Source organism: Anolis sagrei, chromosome 5 (genome assembly GCF_037176765.1).
Source record: "Anolis sagrei isolate rAnoSag1 chromosome 5, rAnoSag1.mat, whole genome shotgun sequence".
In the NCBI taxonomy this organism is placed as follows: Eukaryota; Metazoa; Chordata; class Lepidosauria; order Squamata; family Dactyloidae; genus Anolis; species Anolis sagrei.
Window position 1 is genome coordinate 183,566,633 of NC_090025.1, and position 19,959 is coordinate 183,586,591.

Genomic DNA, 19,959 nt, shown 5'->3' on the forward strand with positions numbered 1-19,959 from the left:
AGTAACAAACTTACCTGAAAAGGAAGAAAGCTGTTTCTTAATCAGTCCAGAGGGGAACATATGATGAGGATTGGCTATGTCTCTGTGGAAACCCATACATGCGTATTTTCTATATATAACAGATACTGATGTTGCATTTTCTAATGTTTTCATTCTATTTTTAGACATCACGCTCCTCAAAGAAGGTTCATAATTTTGGAAAGAGATCCAACTCCATAAAAAGGAACCCTAACGCACCTGTTGTTAGACGAGGCTGGCTTTATAAGCAGGTACTGTCTGTCTCTCTGAATTGAATATGTACAACTTTCCATCAGAAATGCTGGAATACCACCACCATCATCATTTCCATTGCACAGGTTGTTACTTTTACTGTCCCTCATTGTATGATGAGACATGCCCAAAACAATTGATGGTTTTGGATTAATGAGTTTGCCTTCTTCATATCTTAAAAGTGCAGTGCTGCAAAGCTTATTTACCCTAGTAGGATGGGAAGGTAAATTGTATCGTGAAGCATTTAATAATTTGCAAAGAATGCCTGTGCATTAGTTACAAGTTTCATACGGAAATGAATTTGGTTTATTCCCTGCAATAAGATGGATACTTAGATTCTTTCTTTGAATCTTGCACACTGCACGCAGTAACAGTTTGCCATGATAGCCCTTCCTTGTAAACAAATGCAGTGTAAGTAATTCATGTAATTATTCGTTTAACTTATGATTGGACTCAGAAAGGCAAAAAAAAAAAAAATAGAGCATAGTCTTCTGTTTTGCATGCATTCTGAAATTAATTAACTGATATTCTAAGGGGAATATGTCCTTTGGGACAAATCATTAATTTGTTAAGATCCCTGTATGCATTAATCAAACTATTTGGCATATATTATGTAATGCTGTTACTTTACAAGCTATGTTTATAAAGTTGTATTTGGACAAGGTATTACTTCTGATGTTGCCATCTGAGACAGTAGCTTTTTAATCCTTGTTTGTGCAGCCAACCAACTTAAAAGTCACCTTCCAAAGGTTGGCCTGTTTGCAACATTTATTTATTAATTATTCGAACTTATATGCCGCCACTCCCCTGGGGCTCGGAGCGGCTTACAAGAACAGGCTAAAATCGAACACAATTGAAAAACAATATCAGAGATCAAAAGCCCGTCGAAACAGATATGTCTTACATGCCCTGTGAAAAGCTGATAAGTCCCGCAAGGCTCGGACTTCAGGTGGCAGAGTATTCCAGAGTGATGGTGCCACTGCTGTAAAGGCTTTGCGTCTGGTTGCTGTTAGACGCAAGGTCTTGACACAGGGAATTTCCAATAGATCTTGGTCCTCAGAATGGAGGGATCTCTGGGGTTGGTAGGGGGTGAGGCGGTCCCTCAGGTACATCGGCCCCAGACCATGCAAGGCCTTAAAGGTGAGTACCATCACTTGAGCCCATGTGTGGCAAGCCAGTGTCTCTTTTTATTGGGTTACTTGTCAGATCTGCACTGAGACTGCTACTTAAAATGTTAAGCAAGGTACTAGACACCTTCTGCATAAACCTTCGCCGTATGTGGGAGGTTGCTTATTTTGAATCCTATGCCAGCATTTTTTTGCCAGCCCAACTCTATCACAACAAAGATATTTTCATCCGTTTTCTAGAAAATACCGTGTCTTGTACCTTTTTAAGTTTATGTAAGTTAGCAACCATTCTTTGGCTGGGGAAAGTAACCTATAAAAAATAGGCATCCTACTTGAACACTAGATGCAGGCAAAGACTAACCTTACATAGATTGAAGCACCTTCAATCTATGTAAAACCCATGAATTTCATAGGGTTTTCTCGGGCAGCATGGGTTCACCAGTTCCTTACCAATACTCTTTATCTAATTGCTGTGGTGTTATATGCTGCATATGTTTAAGCAGATACATTTTTAATGAGTGAAGCTAGAAACAAGGTATAGAAAGCTGTATGTACAGTTGTTACCTTCATATTTGAAAAGTAGGAAAATGTGGAAGCCTTTAAAATATCTTGAAATGTCCATTTGGAATTAATAAGAGTACAGTGTTTGAAAAACTGTTCAACCCCTGTAGTGTTTGCGTTCACATTTAGAACATTGCATGTTAGTAATTGGGATGTCTCAATAGCTGCTGCGTTCTCCTTTTAGTGCTCAGTGGGATTCCCAAAGAATAAAACAGTCAGCTTCATAATGTGAACAAACACCAAGTTTTTCCTTATTTGTCTGCTGGTATGATTTTCTCTTCCTTTCACACTTTGCTAACCACCTAGTCTTAGGAATACATCTGTTTCCAGTGTCTGCTTCCATTCGATACAGGTTGTGCGTGGGGATTAAGTAGGATTACAAGTGTTCAGTGACAGAATATATGCTTTTTGTCTAGCAGACTCAGTTTTTGCTCCTCCAGCAGAATATGTTAAAGCGATAGGGCTAAGGAAGAGACATCTGGCTGTTGGCTGCTCTCAGGGCCTCAAGTGCAGCACAATGCAAATTGAACCAGTGATCTCACTCGGAGTAGAGGGCCTCAATGTGCTATTTTATAGCAATGGATAAAATGCCCAAAGAGCTCAAATTTTCTTCCTTTTCAGAAAGAGGGGAGTTCTGTAAACTATCCCCTCCAACTGTTTTGTGATGATTTTTACCAATGGAAGATCAGTTGAAGAATATAGTACTGGCAGCAGAAGACAAAATATATAGTCAGTTGTTCCAGTTGGAACATTTTGTAGCTTAGCATGTTTTCTTTAAGTGATCTGTTTTGTACAGGTTCTTTGTCAGTGTGAGACACTATATAACCTTGAATGGTATTTGAACCTAAGAAGCTAGAAAGTTCCTCAGTAAAAGCAGATGTTGAGTATTTGTTTTTCCACCTGGTGTGCCGATCTTGAAAACAAGACAACCAACACATCTGCTGAATGATCTTAACAAAATAATTATCGGCTGCCCTTTTCTGCTTAGAAATATTCAGGGATTTGGCATTCTACCGCTCCTGGATATCATCTCAAGCCCATTCACCAGGAGAGTACTTAAAATTCTCTAATACCCTTCCTTCTTTCAGCAGATTAACATATTTATTAAATTTTATTATCTGAGTGTGAGCACACTGCTGTAGTGGTGGTAGCCATTCACTCTGAGAAATGCATTGCAAATTGGTTACAGACATAAAAGCAAATAAAATTGCTTCAGGGATAAAGTTTTTTATATATATTTGGTGGCATTTTCTTGACAGTAACAATGTTACGAGTAACAAGACTGAAAACAGTCTCTGGAAGAAAAGAAAGCTTGCACGGTGCCTTAAATGTTTCTTTCTTTCTTTCTTTCTTTCCATACTTCATAGATTTGTCTTTTATTTTTACCCTTTTCCTCAAAGATGAGACATACCTTTATCAATAAGGCCCAATCAGCATTGCCAATGGTCAGGGATTATGAAGTTAAACCTCTGAAGTTCTGGATGTGGGAACTCAGTATATGGAAATCTCTTCTGCCTTTATTTTAATCTCACAACATCTCTTTCAGGTGGACTTGTGCTAAAAATATTAGTGACTGCCTCAGTTTTAGCCAGTGGGTTTGATGACTGGAAATTTTAAGCTGGCTCTTCCCATTTCTGGGTCAATGTAATTGTTATCCATTTCAGTTATCATATATAAAGAAGCATCTACAGAACCAACCATTACACACATCTGCTAGTCCCAATAGTAGTTTAGGGATAAAGTCCTTCGTAAAATTGCAGGTGCAGGCAGTTTGGCATTCAGAAAAAGGAATTGCTGTTATTAATTTATATGTCCATTTATTTTGTTGTCAAAAGTTTTCTGGGCTGTATGGCCATGTTCCAGAAGCACATGCAAAAGGGCTACGAATCGGTTTTTGGTCAACTCTAGTTCTTAGCTCTAGTTTTCGATGCAGAACTTATGCAGTGGTCAGCAACAGGGAAGGAGTGGCAAGCGGTGCAAAAAAGAGTGGAAATAAAATAAATAAAGAGGAAGGAGTTTCATGGACCAGATTTTCATCCTCACAGCCCACTAGTGGTCCGCGGTCCACCGATTAAGAACCACTACATTAAAGAAAAGGGACCTGCATGAAGGGCATATATGTCATCCCTGGAGTTACTGAAGGGGAACATGGCCTCCTATTTCGCCATTTGTTTAACTACATAGAAATGTGATATTGTTCATGACTGTGGATTGTGTTTTTGATTTCATTCAGGATAGCACAGGCATGAAGCTCTGGAAGAAACGCTGGTTTGTTCTTTCGGACTTGTGTCTCTTCTACTATCGGGGTAAGTTTACTGAGAGTTTGAACAATTGTATTCTCCCTATGTGTATATGTACTTAATAAAGATGTTGAAATAAATATAATTTATTCTGTCCTCTTGTTAATATAAACATTAAAATAGTGGAGTTTATAGGAAAACTTTATTTCCTTTACTGACATGTCTGGTTACTATCAAATTCCTGAGTCACAACAACATATGTTTTTCCCCTAACCAGAGATGTTTTGGCTAATCCACAGCCTTTTTAAAAACTAATTAGAACTTGAAAAGTTGTGTACTATATGGTGAATGGGGGCCATGCTTATAGACTAAAATAGATGCAGTTGCCTCATGCAAATAAATCATGGGAGCCTTTTAGATTTTTCCTCTTCCACTCTCACCCGATGTACAGCCCAAGCTGTTGGTTCTTTACCCAACCTATTTGTTAAAGTTTTTTTTTTTATGTTTATCTGTTAGATGACCATTCTAGCTGAAAGCAGTTAACTTGTTGGAAAACTGAGTTAAGTATTGTTAAATGGTAAAGCAGGCCACAATACCACTGAGGAATGGAAAATATTCTTGGATAACCTCTCAAGGAGGCTTACTGGAAATTAGCAGACAAGCTTATTTGCAGTCATATGCAAAACATTTGGGAGTTCATGGGGATTTTTTTAAACTGTAAAACATTCAGTATTAATTCTTTGTTAAATCTCTCTAACCCAACATTATTTTGTTTGCTGCAAAGCAGTCAGCAATAATTGAGATTTTTGCAGAAAAGAAAAATAACAGTAACTGGAATTTTACAAGACTCACAGGCTTGAATATCTAACGGAAGAAGTCTTCCTTCGCGACGGCTTTTGACACTTCTCTGTAATGAAAAGGAACTTCTGAGTGTTTCATATGCAGGAGATCAGGGCCAGCTGATTTTCAAAATAACTCCAACCCAAAAACGTTTAACATTTATTAAGATCTTGATAGGTTTCTAGGAAATATTACAAAGTATAAGTACTCTATGTCTAAACATGCTCTAACAGCAGAAATGTAGATTTGTAGAATGTTATATTTTTACTGCTAGAGCATGTTTGTACACAAAGCACTTGTACTTTGTAATACTTTATAGAAATTCCAGATTTGTAGAATGCTATATTTTTACCATTATTGATGGACGCCCCCATTAAACCCTTGTGCTGGCAGGACTGCTGACCAAAAGGTCGGCAGTTCGAATCCGGGGAGTGGACTGATCTCCTGTCTGTCAGCTCCAACTTCCCTTGTGAGGACCTGAGAGAAGCATCCCACAGGATGGTGAAACATCCGGGCATCCCCTGGGCAATGTCCTTGCAGATGGCCAATTCTCTCACACCAGAAGCAACTTGAAGTTTCTCAAGTCGCTCCTGACACACACACACACACAGCCCATTATTGATATACTTTTAAGTTATTTCTGTCCTTACGAGTTTCAAGTTATAATGTTGATGAGAGAACTGAAAGTTATGTATATTTGTGCTATATCTGTTTTGAATGTACCTTTAAACAATTACTGAAATAAAATTATTTGACAGTATTTTGGAGAAAACTATCTAAAAAAGGCCAAAAGACAATAATTGAATACTGACAAGAAGGAATGAGAGTTTGAATAAACATGAAATAACAGTAGTCAAATTGTTGATTTTTTAAATTTTTATTAAAATAGTTTTTCCTCTCTTCTTCAATATGAAACAAAGGCAATTTACATTTGATCAAACTAATGAAAGATATAAAATGATGAAAGTCTTGCAGTGAGCAAAGAGTTAGACCTGATTGCCTCATAGGGCCCCTTCCTAACTCTATGATTCTAGGAAATTATAATAAATAAAACGCTGTTTGGATAATAACAGCCAAATAATAGTGGAGAAAAACAATGAGGATTGAGAATGTAACTTTAACATCCAGTGGACCAGTTCCCTGCTGGAATGAAAATATCTTAAAGCCTTAGAAAAATGAAAGTGCTAGTGATAAAACAAAGATGCTGGTGATAAAATTGAAATGAAGAAAAGTAATACGTAATACATAAAGATGAAGTGACAAGACAGGAAAGCTTGGAGAAGACAATGATGCTGGGGAAAATGGAGGAAAAAGGAAGAGGGGCTGACCAAGGACAAGGTGGAGGGGTAGTATCCTTGAGGTAACTGGCTTGACTTTGAAGGAACTGGGGGTGGCCACAGCCAACGGAGATCTGGCGTGGGCTGAACGAATAAACAACAAACAACAACAATACATAATTCCAAGGCAAAATAATGAGATATTATCCAAATATTTCCAAGATAACCATAGCAGCGATTTTTAAATTTTTCATCATATGTGAAGGTTTACCAACATAATTTGAAGTACAAAGTTCTCATTTTGTGTTCATTTTACAAATTCAGAACTATTCATAAAGATTACAGAAGGTTGAAAAAGCCAAGCCACTGTAGTACTATAATTTTAAACATGGAGACTTTGGTTGAGCTAAAATTATACTGTAATTAGAGAGTTGGTTAGATTTTTGGTTGGTTTTACAGCTTAAGAGACAAAGTCAGCACAGTTGTCTTTTTCCAAGTATCCAACTCCCTCATTCAAAGCAGCCATTTTAGATTTCTTGAGAAACATCCCATTGTGTGCGCTGAGAATATTAATCATGGCCAAGTTCAAAAGTTATTTATCTGTGTTGCTAATTTTCTTAATGTTTTCCACTAGGCTAGATAAGAAATATAGAAGCTGACTTGCATAGACTGCGTAAATAAATAAACCAAACCTATTTATATTCTCTTCCTCTGGGAAGCAATTGAAGCAGATGGAGTTAGATAACCAGATGTTCTAGTAATCATTTGCAAGCCTTAGAAAAGGTTATTAGAACACGCCAAACATATTAACCCTCACCCTCTCAAGTTGTTGGAATGGGAACATTGTACACAATATGTTCCTTTTGTAAAAGGTTTTGCGGGTTCATGCAGATTTATTACAAGTTGGTTTTGTTTTGTATAACACCTCAGGAGGTAGCAGTAGGCAGATTTGCATTAGTAGCATTTTTCCTGGAATATTCAAATCATGCATATCTTGTATTAGTAATCCTTACAATGCTCGAGTAAGCTAGGCCAGTGTTTGTATCCTCCTATGGAGAGAGTTCTGAGTTCATGGCTAATGTTATTTTTGAAGCTTAGATTTCTTGACTCATACTTTCAGCTAGTAAACTTGACTTCATTGCAGGACACATTTGTTGTCAACATTAATCAGACCATTAATCAGAACATTAGACCATCGCAGTCCAAGAACACACCGAACCTTGTGCTCAAGAAGTTTCAAGTAGTGTTTCGGTTTCTGGCAGGGGTTTGCCATTTTAATGTTATGAAACCTTCAGTTTTGCTTATATTATAAAAGATTAATTTCACCTTTGTTTCAGACAATAGTGCACTCTAATTGAATAAACCTTCTAATTGAAGTCCTGTGATCAAAAACTAATCATGTATTTGTTTTTGTCCTATTCATATTCTATGAGCAAACACAAATAGATGTAGGAGCCAAGGAAATCTGTAGATAAGAGGCTTTTAAATGAGATTGCTCATTATAACCGAGTACAGTCATCCCTCCATATCCATAGATTCAGCTTTCATGGATTCAATCATCCACGGAAGCAGAATCAATACCTTCTTTGGGTTTCTTTTTAGAGGTATAAAGGAGGATAGAAATAAATATAATAAGCATCCACATCTTGAAAATACTTCCTCTCCAAAATAACTACAAAAAGCAAACCTTAATTTTTCTGTATTGTCAAAGGCTTTCATGGCCAGAATCACTGGGTTGTTATAGGTTTTTTGGGCTGTATGGCCATGTTCTAGAAGCATTATCTCCTGATGTTTTGCCTTCATCTATGGCAGGTCACAATTTTGCCATTATGTACAAGGGATGCCATTCTACTATGCCATTGTATTTAATATGAGCATCCACGGTTTTTGTTATCTATGGGGAGTCCTGGCACCAAATTATTATGTACATGGGGTTTCATAAGCATACTAGTCATTAACACTAAATCAAATAGTTTGATTTTGACTGAGAATGGCTAGATTTTTTTTTCTGTAAGGGTAGAAGATTATGCAGTTTTCTCACCAACCATGGAGAGTGTATCAGTGTATTACTATGTGTACCATTTTATTCATTCAGGGAACCTGAAGAATTTGAACTAAAGATTTCACAACTCTATCCTCTAGGCATAGATTTCAATTGTTGTTCCTCTGTATGTTGCTGTTCCTCTGTATTAAGAAACTGTTGATTCATGACAAGACCTTATAGGCCATGTGGTTTGTCCTGTTTGTCCATTCAGCGGTATGATAATTAAACACTGTTTTTAAGTTGAACAACCTAGGGCCAATTCATACAACACAAAGCAGGTGCATTTGTTGTGCCTATTCCATCTATCTGTATCAATGGTTGAAGAGAAATGTGTTCTGTAAATGTGGAGAAATGTGTCAGCAATACAACTGACAAAGCTTTCATCTAACCGTTGAGACATGAATCTATCTTTCACATCTTTTGATGTTCAATGAAGCAAACTGGTCTGGCACATAAAGTGGAAATTGGCCTTTGTACCTATTGAATCGGTAGATGAATTATAGAGCTTTATGAACCTTGATTACTGTACCACCTGTGCTCAAAAATTGGCAGTGATTTTGTGTCATTTAGAGATGCCTGAATGGCATTTCTTCGAAGCTGCCAAACCACATTGAAATAGCTTGCTGGGTGTAGTGATTCTCTGATCAAGTGAAACCACTAGTTATTCAGTGGCAGTGGAATGTCTTGCAAAGGTCTTAGTAGTTGTGTTTTTCACTTTGGATTTTGCCTTATTTTGCTTAGTATCTTAGTTAAATTCGTAATTTGGAGGAGATGAATGTTGGGCCATGTACCATAGAGCACATATTTCGAACAGATTTGAGATCATATTACTTGGTAATTTGCATTGAAATATACTCAAGGTAGGAGTCTCATACCTTCATCGATTCCTATCTCTAATTTGTTTATGGCACAGATGCTCTCAACATACTATTGCTCAAATGATTCAAGAGCTACACATAGTACTTACATCTCCCAAGTAAATCCTGTCATCATTTCACTTCTAAATTTTAACCATGGATATTTATTCATAATAGCTTGTGCTAGCTGCAAATGCTTTCATAAACCATAATTTAAAAACCTAACATGGTTTACAATCATAGCCAGGACTTAGTCCCACTGTTTCCACAAAAAAGTATGCCATCTCCCTAACCTTTTTTTAAGCACATCTATTCTCTTAAAAAACTGCTTTGGAGGTCTGGGAACTTCCCCACAGCTAGTTTTTAGTGCCATAGGGGAGCTCCGGTGGGAGTATGAAGGCAAGTCCCAATTCTGCTCATATTGGATACAGAAGTGTGCCATCAGGTGTTGGCACATTTGCAAAAGAGCTTATAAAAGAACTAGCATAATATGGTTTGTATTAATATCCCTGTTATAGCTCAATGTGTGTACCACATACATGGAATTTAATCCCTGGCATCTGTAGTACAGCTGGGAAATATTAATGCCTGAAATCATTGAGGTCTACTAGCTGACAGTCCTGGCCTTGATGGTCTGACTTGGTATACATGTTTTCTGTTTTCTGTTAATGTCAGCAGTAATAGGAAAAAGAGCACTCAAATCCAAGGCAGGACATGATTATGGAAAATCAAGATTTTCCAATAACAAAAGTATTTACACCGAGACTCTGTTATTAGCAATATGGATTTCTGTCAAATTAGCATCTGTGCAATTTTGTTTCTAAATCTTAACTGTTGCTAGTTATGTTCCAGGGCTGATAACTGTGCCCTTATGAGGACTGTCATATAACTAATGAATTGTACAGTAAATCTAACATAATCATATTGATAATATAAGACAAATGTGTCCACACACTTTACATGAATTTCATCGAAAGTGAGGATATTACATGGAAATAATGCATAAAGCAAAGTCTCTGTCTCCACATATATTAGAACTGCTTTTTTAAAAAAGAGAAACAAAGACATTTGATTTTTTTTAAAAATATAATAAACCTTCTTAGTTTATGCTATTGCTGTATTTCACATGACGACTGGATTTTCTCATACTGCCTCTATCATACTGGAAAGTCTACATAAATTAAAATCTTTGCACCCATAAATCTGCTTGGTTCAAATGGATTTATGCTTAGGCATTAACGACATTTGTTATTGTTGTTCATTCGGTCAGTCATTTCTGACTCTTTGTGACCTCATTGACCAGCCCACGCCAGAGCTCCCTGTCAGCTGTCACCACCCCCAGCTCCTTCAAACTCAATCCAGTCACTTCAAGGATGACATAGTCCTTATTATTATGGTCTGTCTTGCAGGCTGCATGTTCACTTTAGAAACACAGCATCATTTTCGTTCATAGTAGTCATTGACGGCAGACATAGCAAATACTACCTGAATACTCAGCATTCTGCTGTTGTATAGGGTGGTCTTCATTGTGTGACAATGATTGCAACATCCCTACCAGGATCTCTGGCAGTTGTATGAACTATGGACCCTTCTACACAGTCCTATATCCCAGAATATCAAGGCAGAAAATCCCACATTATCTGAGTGTGGATAACCCAGTTCAAAGCAGATATTGTGAGATTTTCTGCCTTGATATTCTAGGATATAGGGCTGTGTGGAAGGGCCCTACGAGTTATGTGTCTGCTTTCTTGTATTACAGAGCCCTTCTATTGACCACTTCAGCTTAATGCTGTCTTTAAATAAAGTCAAAATCCTTTTCTATAGTCCAGTGATATCCAAATTTAATTTGGCTGTTCAAGGGCAACTAAATATTTATTTTGTAAAATGTTTCTTGTTGCTCGGGGGGGAAAGCTTTATAATGCTTTATAATGCTACTGGTATCCTTCCCTTGGAATTTGCAGAAAAAGAGCCATAGGCAGTCAAAACTCATAAAGGCTACAGCTGTGAGGTGTTCTCGATTGATGCAGAGTGAAGGATGCAGCAATGTTCTTGCTGATCCCTGTAGCTTTCTTGCTGATTGTTTCTGTCTTGGAAATTCTTGATAAGATTTAAGCACATAAGTACAACCTTCTATTTTTATTTAACAGTCTGAAGGTCTAGCATTCAATCTCAGCTCTAGTCAACAACTGCTTCTATAGATGGCTTGAAGGAGGTAGTAAAAGGGGATGAATGAGGCCTTCTTCACATATCCTCCAAAAAGGAGGCTTCCAGCAATCCTTGTTACAATGCCCATTGGCTTCTCCATACACCCATCTCATTTTGACAAGTGGTGGGATTGGAATTATAAACATGTTCTCTACTTGTGGATCCTTAGACCAAAGACAAGATCGCTCGTTAAAAAGCTGTTACAGCCATATTGTTCAGAAATATGGAATCTTGTTATTAAAGTTGTGAAAATGCTAAATGTAGTAGTTTGTCCTGCATTTTAATGAAAAATTTCAAGTTTCTCTGCAAAGTTTAAAAACAGATAGCTAGCTACTAAGATGTTGCATCCTTTTGTCAACTATACTACTCCTCTTGTCAACCCTGTGTATATCCTCCCCAGATGAAAAAGAAGAAGGAATTTTGGGGAGCATTCTTCTTCCCAGCTTTCAGATATCCATGCTTTCTGCTGAAGATCACATCAACCGTAAATATGCTTTTAAGGTGAGAATATTATTAATCCTCAGGTTTATAGAGTTTAGTTCAAGAACAAGCAGTAATCATGAACATATGTATTGTAGATTGCAAGATGAGGATGACCGTTTTTCTGTTGTCTAGCGCTCTGATTGCTTTTTGGATATTATTTTGATATTACTTCATTTGAGCTCTTTAATACTATCATCAGTTTTTCAGGATATTTTAATATGTCCATAATGCATTAAAGCTATTAAATATTTCTCGATGTTTATTTTGTTTTTCAATTGGAATCTCACCGGGCTGTTCTTGGTTATGAGTAAGCTGAATCACTTCAAGTTGTAATGGGTGAGTACTATTTTACAGTTTTCTATTCTGTTCTCCCTCTTAATACTTTAAATTTTATATATATATATATATATATATATATATATATATATCTCCCAGGTGCCAGCAGATTTCCCCCTATAACTCTTTGAACTTACTTAGATGTAGAGCACTGTGTAGGCACAAACAACCCTTACAAATTTCACAGTAATTTTTTCCCTGTTATAATTGCCATGAAATATGAGCATGATGATGGAATAATATCCTTTTAGTTACTGTGTGATGAGTTTGTGGAGTCAACCTGCATCTTGAAATCAATGAATAACTGATCAAGGATGCAAGTAATACGATGCAATTTATATATTTTTCTCTCTTTTTTTATAGGCTCTTGTTCACTTCTTTTCCACCAAAATGACTGTGTCATTTCCAATTAGGCAGCTCATCCAAACATGAGGACCTATTATTTCTGCACAGATACGGGGAAGGAAATGGAGCTATGGATGAAAGCCATGATAGACGCAGCTCTTGTACAAACTGAGCCTGTGAAAAGGTATAACAATTTGACCATTACATAAAATCTTGGTCAGATTACAGTCCCAGCTTTCATTGTATTACCTTTAGTAGATATGTCTTGAAATGGACAACTCTGTTTTGTGAAACATGAAAAAAGAAAATAGTTTTGCATTTTAAAACATTATTTATGACACATGTGTACATTTCTACATTGAATGTCCTTGCCTCTTTGCCAAGGTTTAGTTGTTTTCAAGGAACCACATTGGGTTCTTCAGGAGCTGGAGGAGAAAACAAGTACATGTTCAGTACCCATTTGTGGCGTATTGAATCCAGTTTACAATTCATGAGGTGATGAATTGCAGATATGATAGGCATATTTGAATGACCTGTTTTTCTACTTTATAGAATGATTTTATATGATATTGATACTTTACAGTAAAGTAGTGCAGACCTACAATGCTTTTCCAATAATAATTAACCCTCATTGCAATATTGTTGCCATATTTGAGCTGAGGAATCTAAAAAGATAAAGGAAGACATTTTAAAATAAAAGAGAAACTTTATTGGCTGAAGTGTTTTCCATTTTACAAGGTTCCGAATAAGAGCATATTGTTTTACTGGAAGAAGGCTGAATCAGATTGTTTAGAAAACAGTCCATTAACATTATATTCGGGAAATCTAGGTTGAATCACTTATGCTTTCTTTGTTTCATATGGTTTGAGGGAGATACCTCTTTATTAAAAGCAACTAAGCTCTAGATCTTGTTTTTGTTGAGAAAGAGTAGGAGTTGTTGATAGGATATGTTCTTTGTAAAAGCAATGTCTCTAGATTTGATTGAAAGGGTCTCCATTTTCTGCATACATGTTAAAGGTATTTCCAATGCTTTGCTTAAGGTTATATGTCCACCGATTCACAGCTGCTTTAGTTACCCTTCTTCTGAACTGTGTCATGTGAAATGGAAGGTGTCATCTGGAAAAACACCAGAAAAGAGAATTTTGTCAAGACCTTCTTTCTTCCTCCTATTTATTGAAATACTATTTTCAGTGAGATGCAGTAGATGGTTCCCGAGCTAAAACTACATTGCACTAAAAACTGGAAGTGCTATCATAGTTAGCTTCTACTGACTGCGTTGACTTTGAGCCTCCTTCAATGACCCATAGCTAGAGAGGTATCATGGGAATGGACAAAGGACAGGATTTCATAGTCTGCTCATTCTTCTTCATTATTACCTTTTAGTGCGAAAAACATCAGTTTGGTGCTTTATAATGTACTGATACAATTTTAGTATTCAAATAGAGGCCTAAACAACTTTTCAGAATCAGTTACTCTAGATGGCACAGCGGGTCAAACTGCTGAGCTGCTGAACTTGCTGACCAAAAGGTTGGCGGTTCAAATCTGGGGAACGGGGTGAGCTCCTGCTATTAGCCCCAGCTCCTGCCAACTTAGCAGTTTGAAAACATGCAAATATGACTAGATCAATAGATACCCCTCCAGGTAACGGCGCTCCATGCAATCATGCTGGCCACATGACCTTGGACGTATCTATTGGCAACGCCGCCTCTTCGGCTTAGAAATGGAGGTGAGCACCACGACCCAGAGTCAGATACGATTAGACTTAACACCAAGGGGAAACCTTTACCTTTATTTTCATTTTACATGACTCAACTAGCTAATGTATTTTGCCTTAAAGACTTAATTGTATGTGCTCTCACATCACAATGTCTGCCAGGGGTGTGTGTGTTCTAATACCACCACATTTTAATAATATCCTGAGGGGGGTCTATTAAGAATAATTAATCCTAAATGATTCAAGAAAGCAAATGGTAATTTAATCCTGTCACTCAAAGAATGAAGCCACCACTTTTGTCGTTTCATTGCTAATTATATTAGTTTTAGATCATTTAAATAGTGCATCAGCTCTTTCCATATTACATAAAAATATGTTATTTTTCCATGTTAAATTTTACTTCTCCATAACAACAAAAATGCACTAAGAAATCGAACAGCAATACATCCATATTCACTGCCTACAATTCTGCACAATTTTATCTAAGTACTATCAATTGAAAATGTTCATGAAGCAGAGTTATGGTTAGAAATATTGTGGTTTGTCATGTGCAGTAGAAAATTGGTGTGTCCTAAATTATTAGTAGAATTACACTATTCTCTCAGTTTGCCTACATACTTAAATTTTACCCCCTCGATGGACTGTCACCTTGTCGTGGTGAGGGGGCTTGCGTGTTCCGATGAACCTGTGGGCACAACAACTGGAGTCGTGCACTCCCAGGAGTGGCCGCGGGGGAGGTCCCAGACCAAGCACAGTCCGAAGACCCAAAGACCTCAACGGCGGAGCAGGCGGAGGATAACATGGCACATGTTACAACGGCTGCGAAGGCGGAAGAAGGCTGCAACAGACTGAGAAGCCACGGTCATTGTGTTAAACTACATCACCAGTGGAACCTCATCTGTGAAGACTGTGTGTTGTTCAGTTGTGCACTGACCTCCACACATTAAAAAAACCCACGCACAGGCGTCTTCCAAAGAAAATAAAAACCAAGGAACCAAAGTCCCATGGCGATCAGCGAGTGGCGACGGGGGCAGGACTGTGAAATCTGGAAGCCCCTAGTCACAGACTGGCACATGGGCGGTGGGTACGGACTCAGTCGTTCTACCTCAAGGTCCGAGGCAGTTGAGTAGTTCGGCAGCTGTATCCGCGACTGAGCAGCCCTTTTTAGGACCCACTCTGCTCACCCCACACGGGGAGGGGGCTAGAAAAGGTGCCCTAAACATAGTCTGCCTCACTTATCCCTGACTGGACTGCCGCGTCCAGTGGGGTCACCATCCTGCGGTCAAAAAAGAAAAATGAACTTCGGTACGTGGAACGTACGGACACTGATGGACAACAGTGACAGTGAACGCCCCGAACGCAGAACTGCCATCATCGCAAGGGAGCTGGGACGCTTCAACATCGACATAGCAGCCCTTCAGGAGACCCGGAGAGCAGGAGAGGGACAGCTGAAGGAAGAAAAAGGAGGCTACACCTTCTTCTGGAAGGGACTGCCCGAAGAAGACCAAAGAATGCACGGAGTTGGTTTTGCTATCAGGAATGATCTGGTGAAACATCTGTCCGAAGCACCCACTGGCATCAACGAACGACTCTCCACCCTCCGAATTGATCTTGCCAAAAACCAACGGGCAACCATCATAAGTGCCTATGCACCAACACTAGACGCTGATGAAGACATCAAGGAGAAATTCTACTATCAGCTGGACACTGTCCTATCGGGGATACCTAAGGAGGACAAAATCATTCTCCTGGGGGACTTCAATGCAAGAGTCGGGCGAGACTTCGACCTGTGGCCAGGCACCATAGGAAAAGACGGGGTTGGAAACAGCAACTCGAATGGCATCCTGCTTCTCACCAAATGTGCAGAGCACAACCTTGTCATCACCAACACGCTCTTCCGCCAGAAAAACAAATTCAAGACATCATGGAAGCACCCCCGGTCAAAGCATTGGCACCTCTTAGACTATGTAATCACACGTGCCAGAGACCGCCGTGACGTACTTCTCACAAGAGCCATGACAGGTGCTGACGACTGCTGGACCGACCACAGGCTAATCCGATCCACGATGGCTATCAAGATCGCCCCCAAGCGCAGACTCCAAGGAAGAAAGACAAGGCGCAAAATGAACACCCAAGCCCTTCAGGAGCCCTCCAGGCGAGCCCATCTCCAAACCGCACTCAAGGACCATCTACCCACAGTACACCCTGAAAATGTTGAGGAACATTGGAACAAACTGAAGACCTCCATCATCCAAGCCTGCGAAGAAACTATTGGATACCAAGCCAAGAAACATCAAGACTGGTTTGACGAAAATGACATCGAGATCCAACAGCTAATCGACAAGAAAAGGAAAGCCTTCCAAACATGGCAGAGAGACATCAACTGTGCTGCTAAGAAAAAGATCTACGCCAGTGCAAAAGCTGAGGTCCAAAGAAGGACAAGAGAACTCAAGAACATCTGGTGGACAAAGAAGGCTGAAGAAATCCAACACCTGGCAGATACCCATAATGCTCAAGGATTTTTCAAAGCCACAAAGGTCATCTATGGGCCAAGAAACCATGGCATACAGCCTCTACGCTCATCAGACGGAACCAAACTCCTGAAGGACCAAAAGTCAATTGCACTACGTTGGAAAGAACACTACCAAAGCCTCCTAAACCGCAGCTCCAGTGTGGCCGAAGAGGTCCTCTCACAAATCCCGCAACAACAAACCAGGGATGAGCTTGCAGCACTGCCTAGTTTGGAAGAAGTCAGCAATGCCATCAGCCAACAAAAGAACAACAAAGCCAGCGGACCAGATGGGATCCCTGCTGAAATCTTTAAAGAGGGAGGACCTGCGCTGACACACCAACTCCACCAGCTCATAGAAAAAGTGTGGGTGACCGAGAAAATCCCAGCAGACTTCAAGGATGCCACCATCATCACCCTCTTCAAAAAAGGGGAAAGAACAGACTGCGGAAACTATCGAGGTATCTCCCTTCTAACCTCTGCTGGAAAAATCCTCGCAAGAATCCTTGCAAACCGCCTTCTGCCCCTCTCAGAAGACACCCTCCCAGAATCCCAGAACGGCTTCCGCCCCTCCAGAGGAACTGTGGACATGATCTTCACTGCACGACAGCTCCAAGAAAAATGCAGGGAACAAAACCAACCTCTGTACATGGCATTCATCGACCTTGCAAAGGCATTCGACACAGTGAATCGCAGCGCTCTCTGGACCATCCTCCAAAAAATCGGGTGCCCAAGCAAATTTGTGAACATCCTGCGGCTCCACCATGATGACATGATGGCAACAGTCTTGGACAGCAATGGCTCCCAAAGTGACCCATTTAAGGTGGAATCGGGCGTCAAACAGGGATGTGTTATTGCCCCAACTTTATTCTCCATCTTCATCGCCATGATACTACACCTTGTTGATGGGAAGCTTCCCACCGGAGTGGAAATCATCTATCGGACAGACGGCAAGCTATTTAACCTCAGCAGACTGAAAGCCAAAACCAAGGTCACAACAACATCTGTTATAGAACTCCAGTATGCTGATGACAATGTCGTCTGTGCGCATACAGAAGAAGATCTACAAGCCACTCTCAACACCTTTGCAGAAGCATACACAAAGCTTGGCCTGTCACTGAACATCGAGAAAACCAAAGTGCTGTTCCAGCAGTCGCCAGCCCATCCCTCTCCAATGCCAGAGATACAGCTTAATGGTGTAACATTAGAAAATGTCGACCATTTCCGCTACCTTGGCAGCCACCTCTCCACCAAAGTCAACATCGACGCCGAAATACAACACCGCCTGAACTCTGCAAGTGCAGCATTTTCCCGAATGAAGCAGAGAGTGTTTGAGGACCGGGACATCCGTAGGGATACTAAGGTGCTTGTCTATAAAGCTATTGTCCTCCCAACCCTGCTATATGCCTGTGAGACGTGGACTGTCTACAGACGTCACATGCAGCTCCTGGAACGATTCCATCAGCGCTGCCTCCGGAAAATCCTGCAAATCTCCTGGGAAGACAAGCGGACAAACGTCAGCGTGCTGGAGGAAGCAAAGACCACCAGCATTGAAGCAATGGTCCTCCAACATCAACTCCGCTGGACAGGCCACGTTGTCCGGATGCCTGACCACCGTCTCCCAAAGCAGTTGCTCTACTCCGAACTCAAGAATGGAAAACGGAATGTTGGTGGACAGGAAAAGAGATTTAAAGATGGGCTCAAAGCCAACCTTAAAAACTCTGGCATAGACACTGAGAACTGGGAGGCCCTGGCCCTTGAGCGCTCCAGCTGGAGGTCAGCTGTGACCAGCAGTGCTGCAGAATTCGAGGAGGCACGAGTGGAGGGTGAGAGAGAGAAACGTGCCAGGAGGAAGGCGCGTCAAGCCAACCCCGACCGGGACCGCCTTCCACCTGGAAACCAATGCCCTCACTGCGGAAGAAGATGCAGAGCAAGAATAGGGCTCCACAGCCACATGCGGACCCACAAGGAAACCCATGATGGAAGACCATCTTACTCGTCCAACGAGGGATCGCCTAAGTAAGTAAGTAAATTTTATAGTTTGTCTAATATCCATACAGGAATTTCTCTTCTAGAGGTAGATTTTTTTCCCTTCCTGTTGTCTCACCCCTGTTCTTAACTATGAGTCGTTTTTAAATCACATTTTTGTAGCTCATGGACTGCCTGTGCATGTGTGTGCGCGCACATATATACATATATATAGTTCTGCATGTTCTATGTATTGTTCTAATTCATGAGCATGCTGGATGTAATACACCATGAGTAGCTGGACATTCCTTTTTTCTGGGTTTTCATGTTTCTAGTATCTTGGCAATGAGAGAAGAGCTATCTTGCTTCAGTCTTTGTATTTGTAGAAGTGGTAAGGAGGAAGCCAAAACTACAGAATCCACAACACCTTTTGTGGCAATCCCATGGTATTTGGGAAGAGCAGTACATCAAAACAATACACACACAAACCAACTTACAGGCTGGTTGAAATAATTGTTCAGATGTTGAAATTATTTTAATTAGGATGATTGGCCCAGGGTATGAGTGCCCTTCATCTCTCAGATATTCCTCAACAGATGAATCCATATTAATGTGATTCCTTGAAAAAACATCCTTTTAGATTTATATTTTTGCAGTAGGTTCAATTATAGAATCAAAGAGTTGGAAGAGACCTCATGGGCCATCCAGTCCAACCCCCTGCCAAGAAGCAGGAATATTGCATTCAAATCACCCCTGACAGATGGCCATCCAGCCTCTGTTTAAAAGCTTCCAAAGAAGGAGCCTCCACCACACTCTGGGGCAGAGAGTTCCACTGCTGAACGGTTCTCACAGTCAGGAAGTTCTTCCTCATGTTCAGATGGAATCTCCTTTGTTGTAGTTTGAAGCCATTGTTTCGTGTCCTAGTCTCCAGGGAAGCAGAAAACAAGCTTGCTGCCTCCTCCCTGTGGCTTCCTCTCACATATTTATACATGACTATCATATCTCCTCTCAGCCTTCTCTTCCTCAGGCTAAACATGCCCAGCTCCTTAAGCTGCTCCTCATAGGGCTTGTTCTCCAGACCCTTGATCAATCAGAAAGGGGTGACACCTTGAATCAGTGTTACGACCTCCCTGGAAATAAAAAAAGATGCCCTGTGGTCAATGTCCAAGAAGGGAAGTTAGAA

The 19,959-nt window shown here is 40.0% G+C and overlaps 1 protein-coding gene across 21 annotated transcripts in view; it reads left to right on the plus strand.

Annotated features, from left to right (window-relative positions):
• PLEKHA5 (pleckstrin homology domain containing A5) overlaps positions 1–19,959 on the plus strand; it is a 187,089-nt gene that overhangs the window by 122,461 nt on the left and 44,669 nt on the right. For 19 of the 21 annotated variants that reach the window (XR_009631569.2, XM_060776628.2, XM_060776627.2 and 16 more), the window contains 4 exons: positions 165–269; positions 4,192–4,264; positions 11,822–11,922; positions 12,654–12,769. Coding sequence is in view for 20 of the 21 variants with exons in the window: in XM_060776628.2 (XP_060632611.2) it covers positions 165–269; positions 4,192–4,264; positions 11,822–11,922; positions 12,654–12,769 (395 nt within the window). In the remaining variant the exon portion in view is untranslated. Of the gene's footprint in view, positions 1–164; positions 270–4,191; positions 4,265–11,821; positions 11,923–12,184; positions 12,241–12,653; positions 12,770–19,959 lie in introns of those variants that run through there. The other 2 variants (XM_060776630.2, XM_060776626.2) reach the window with 2 other exon arrangements.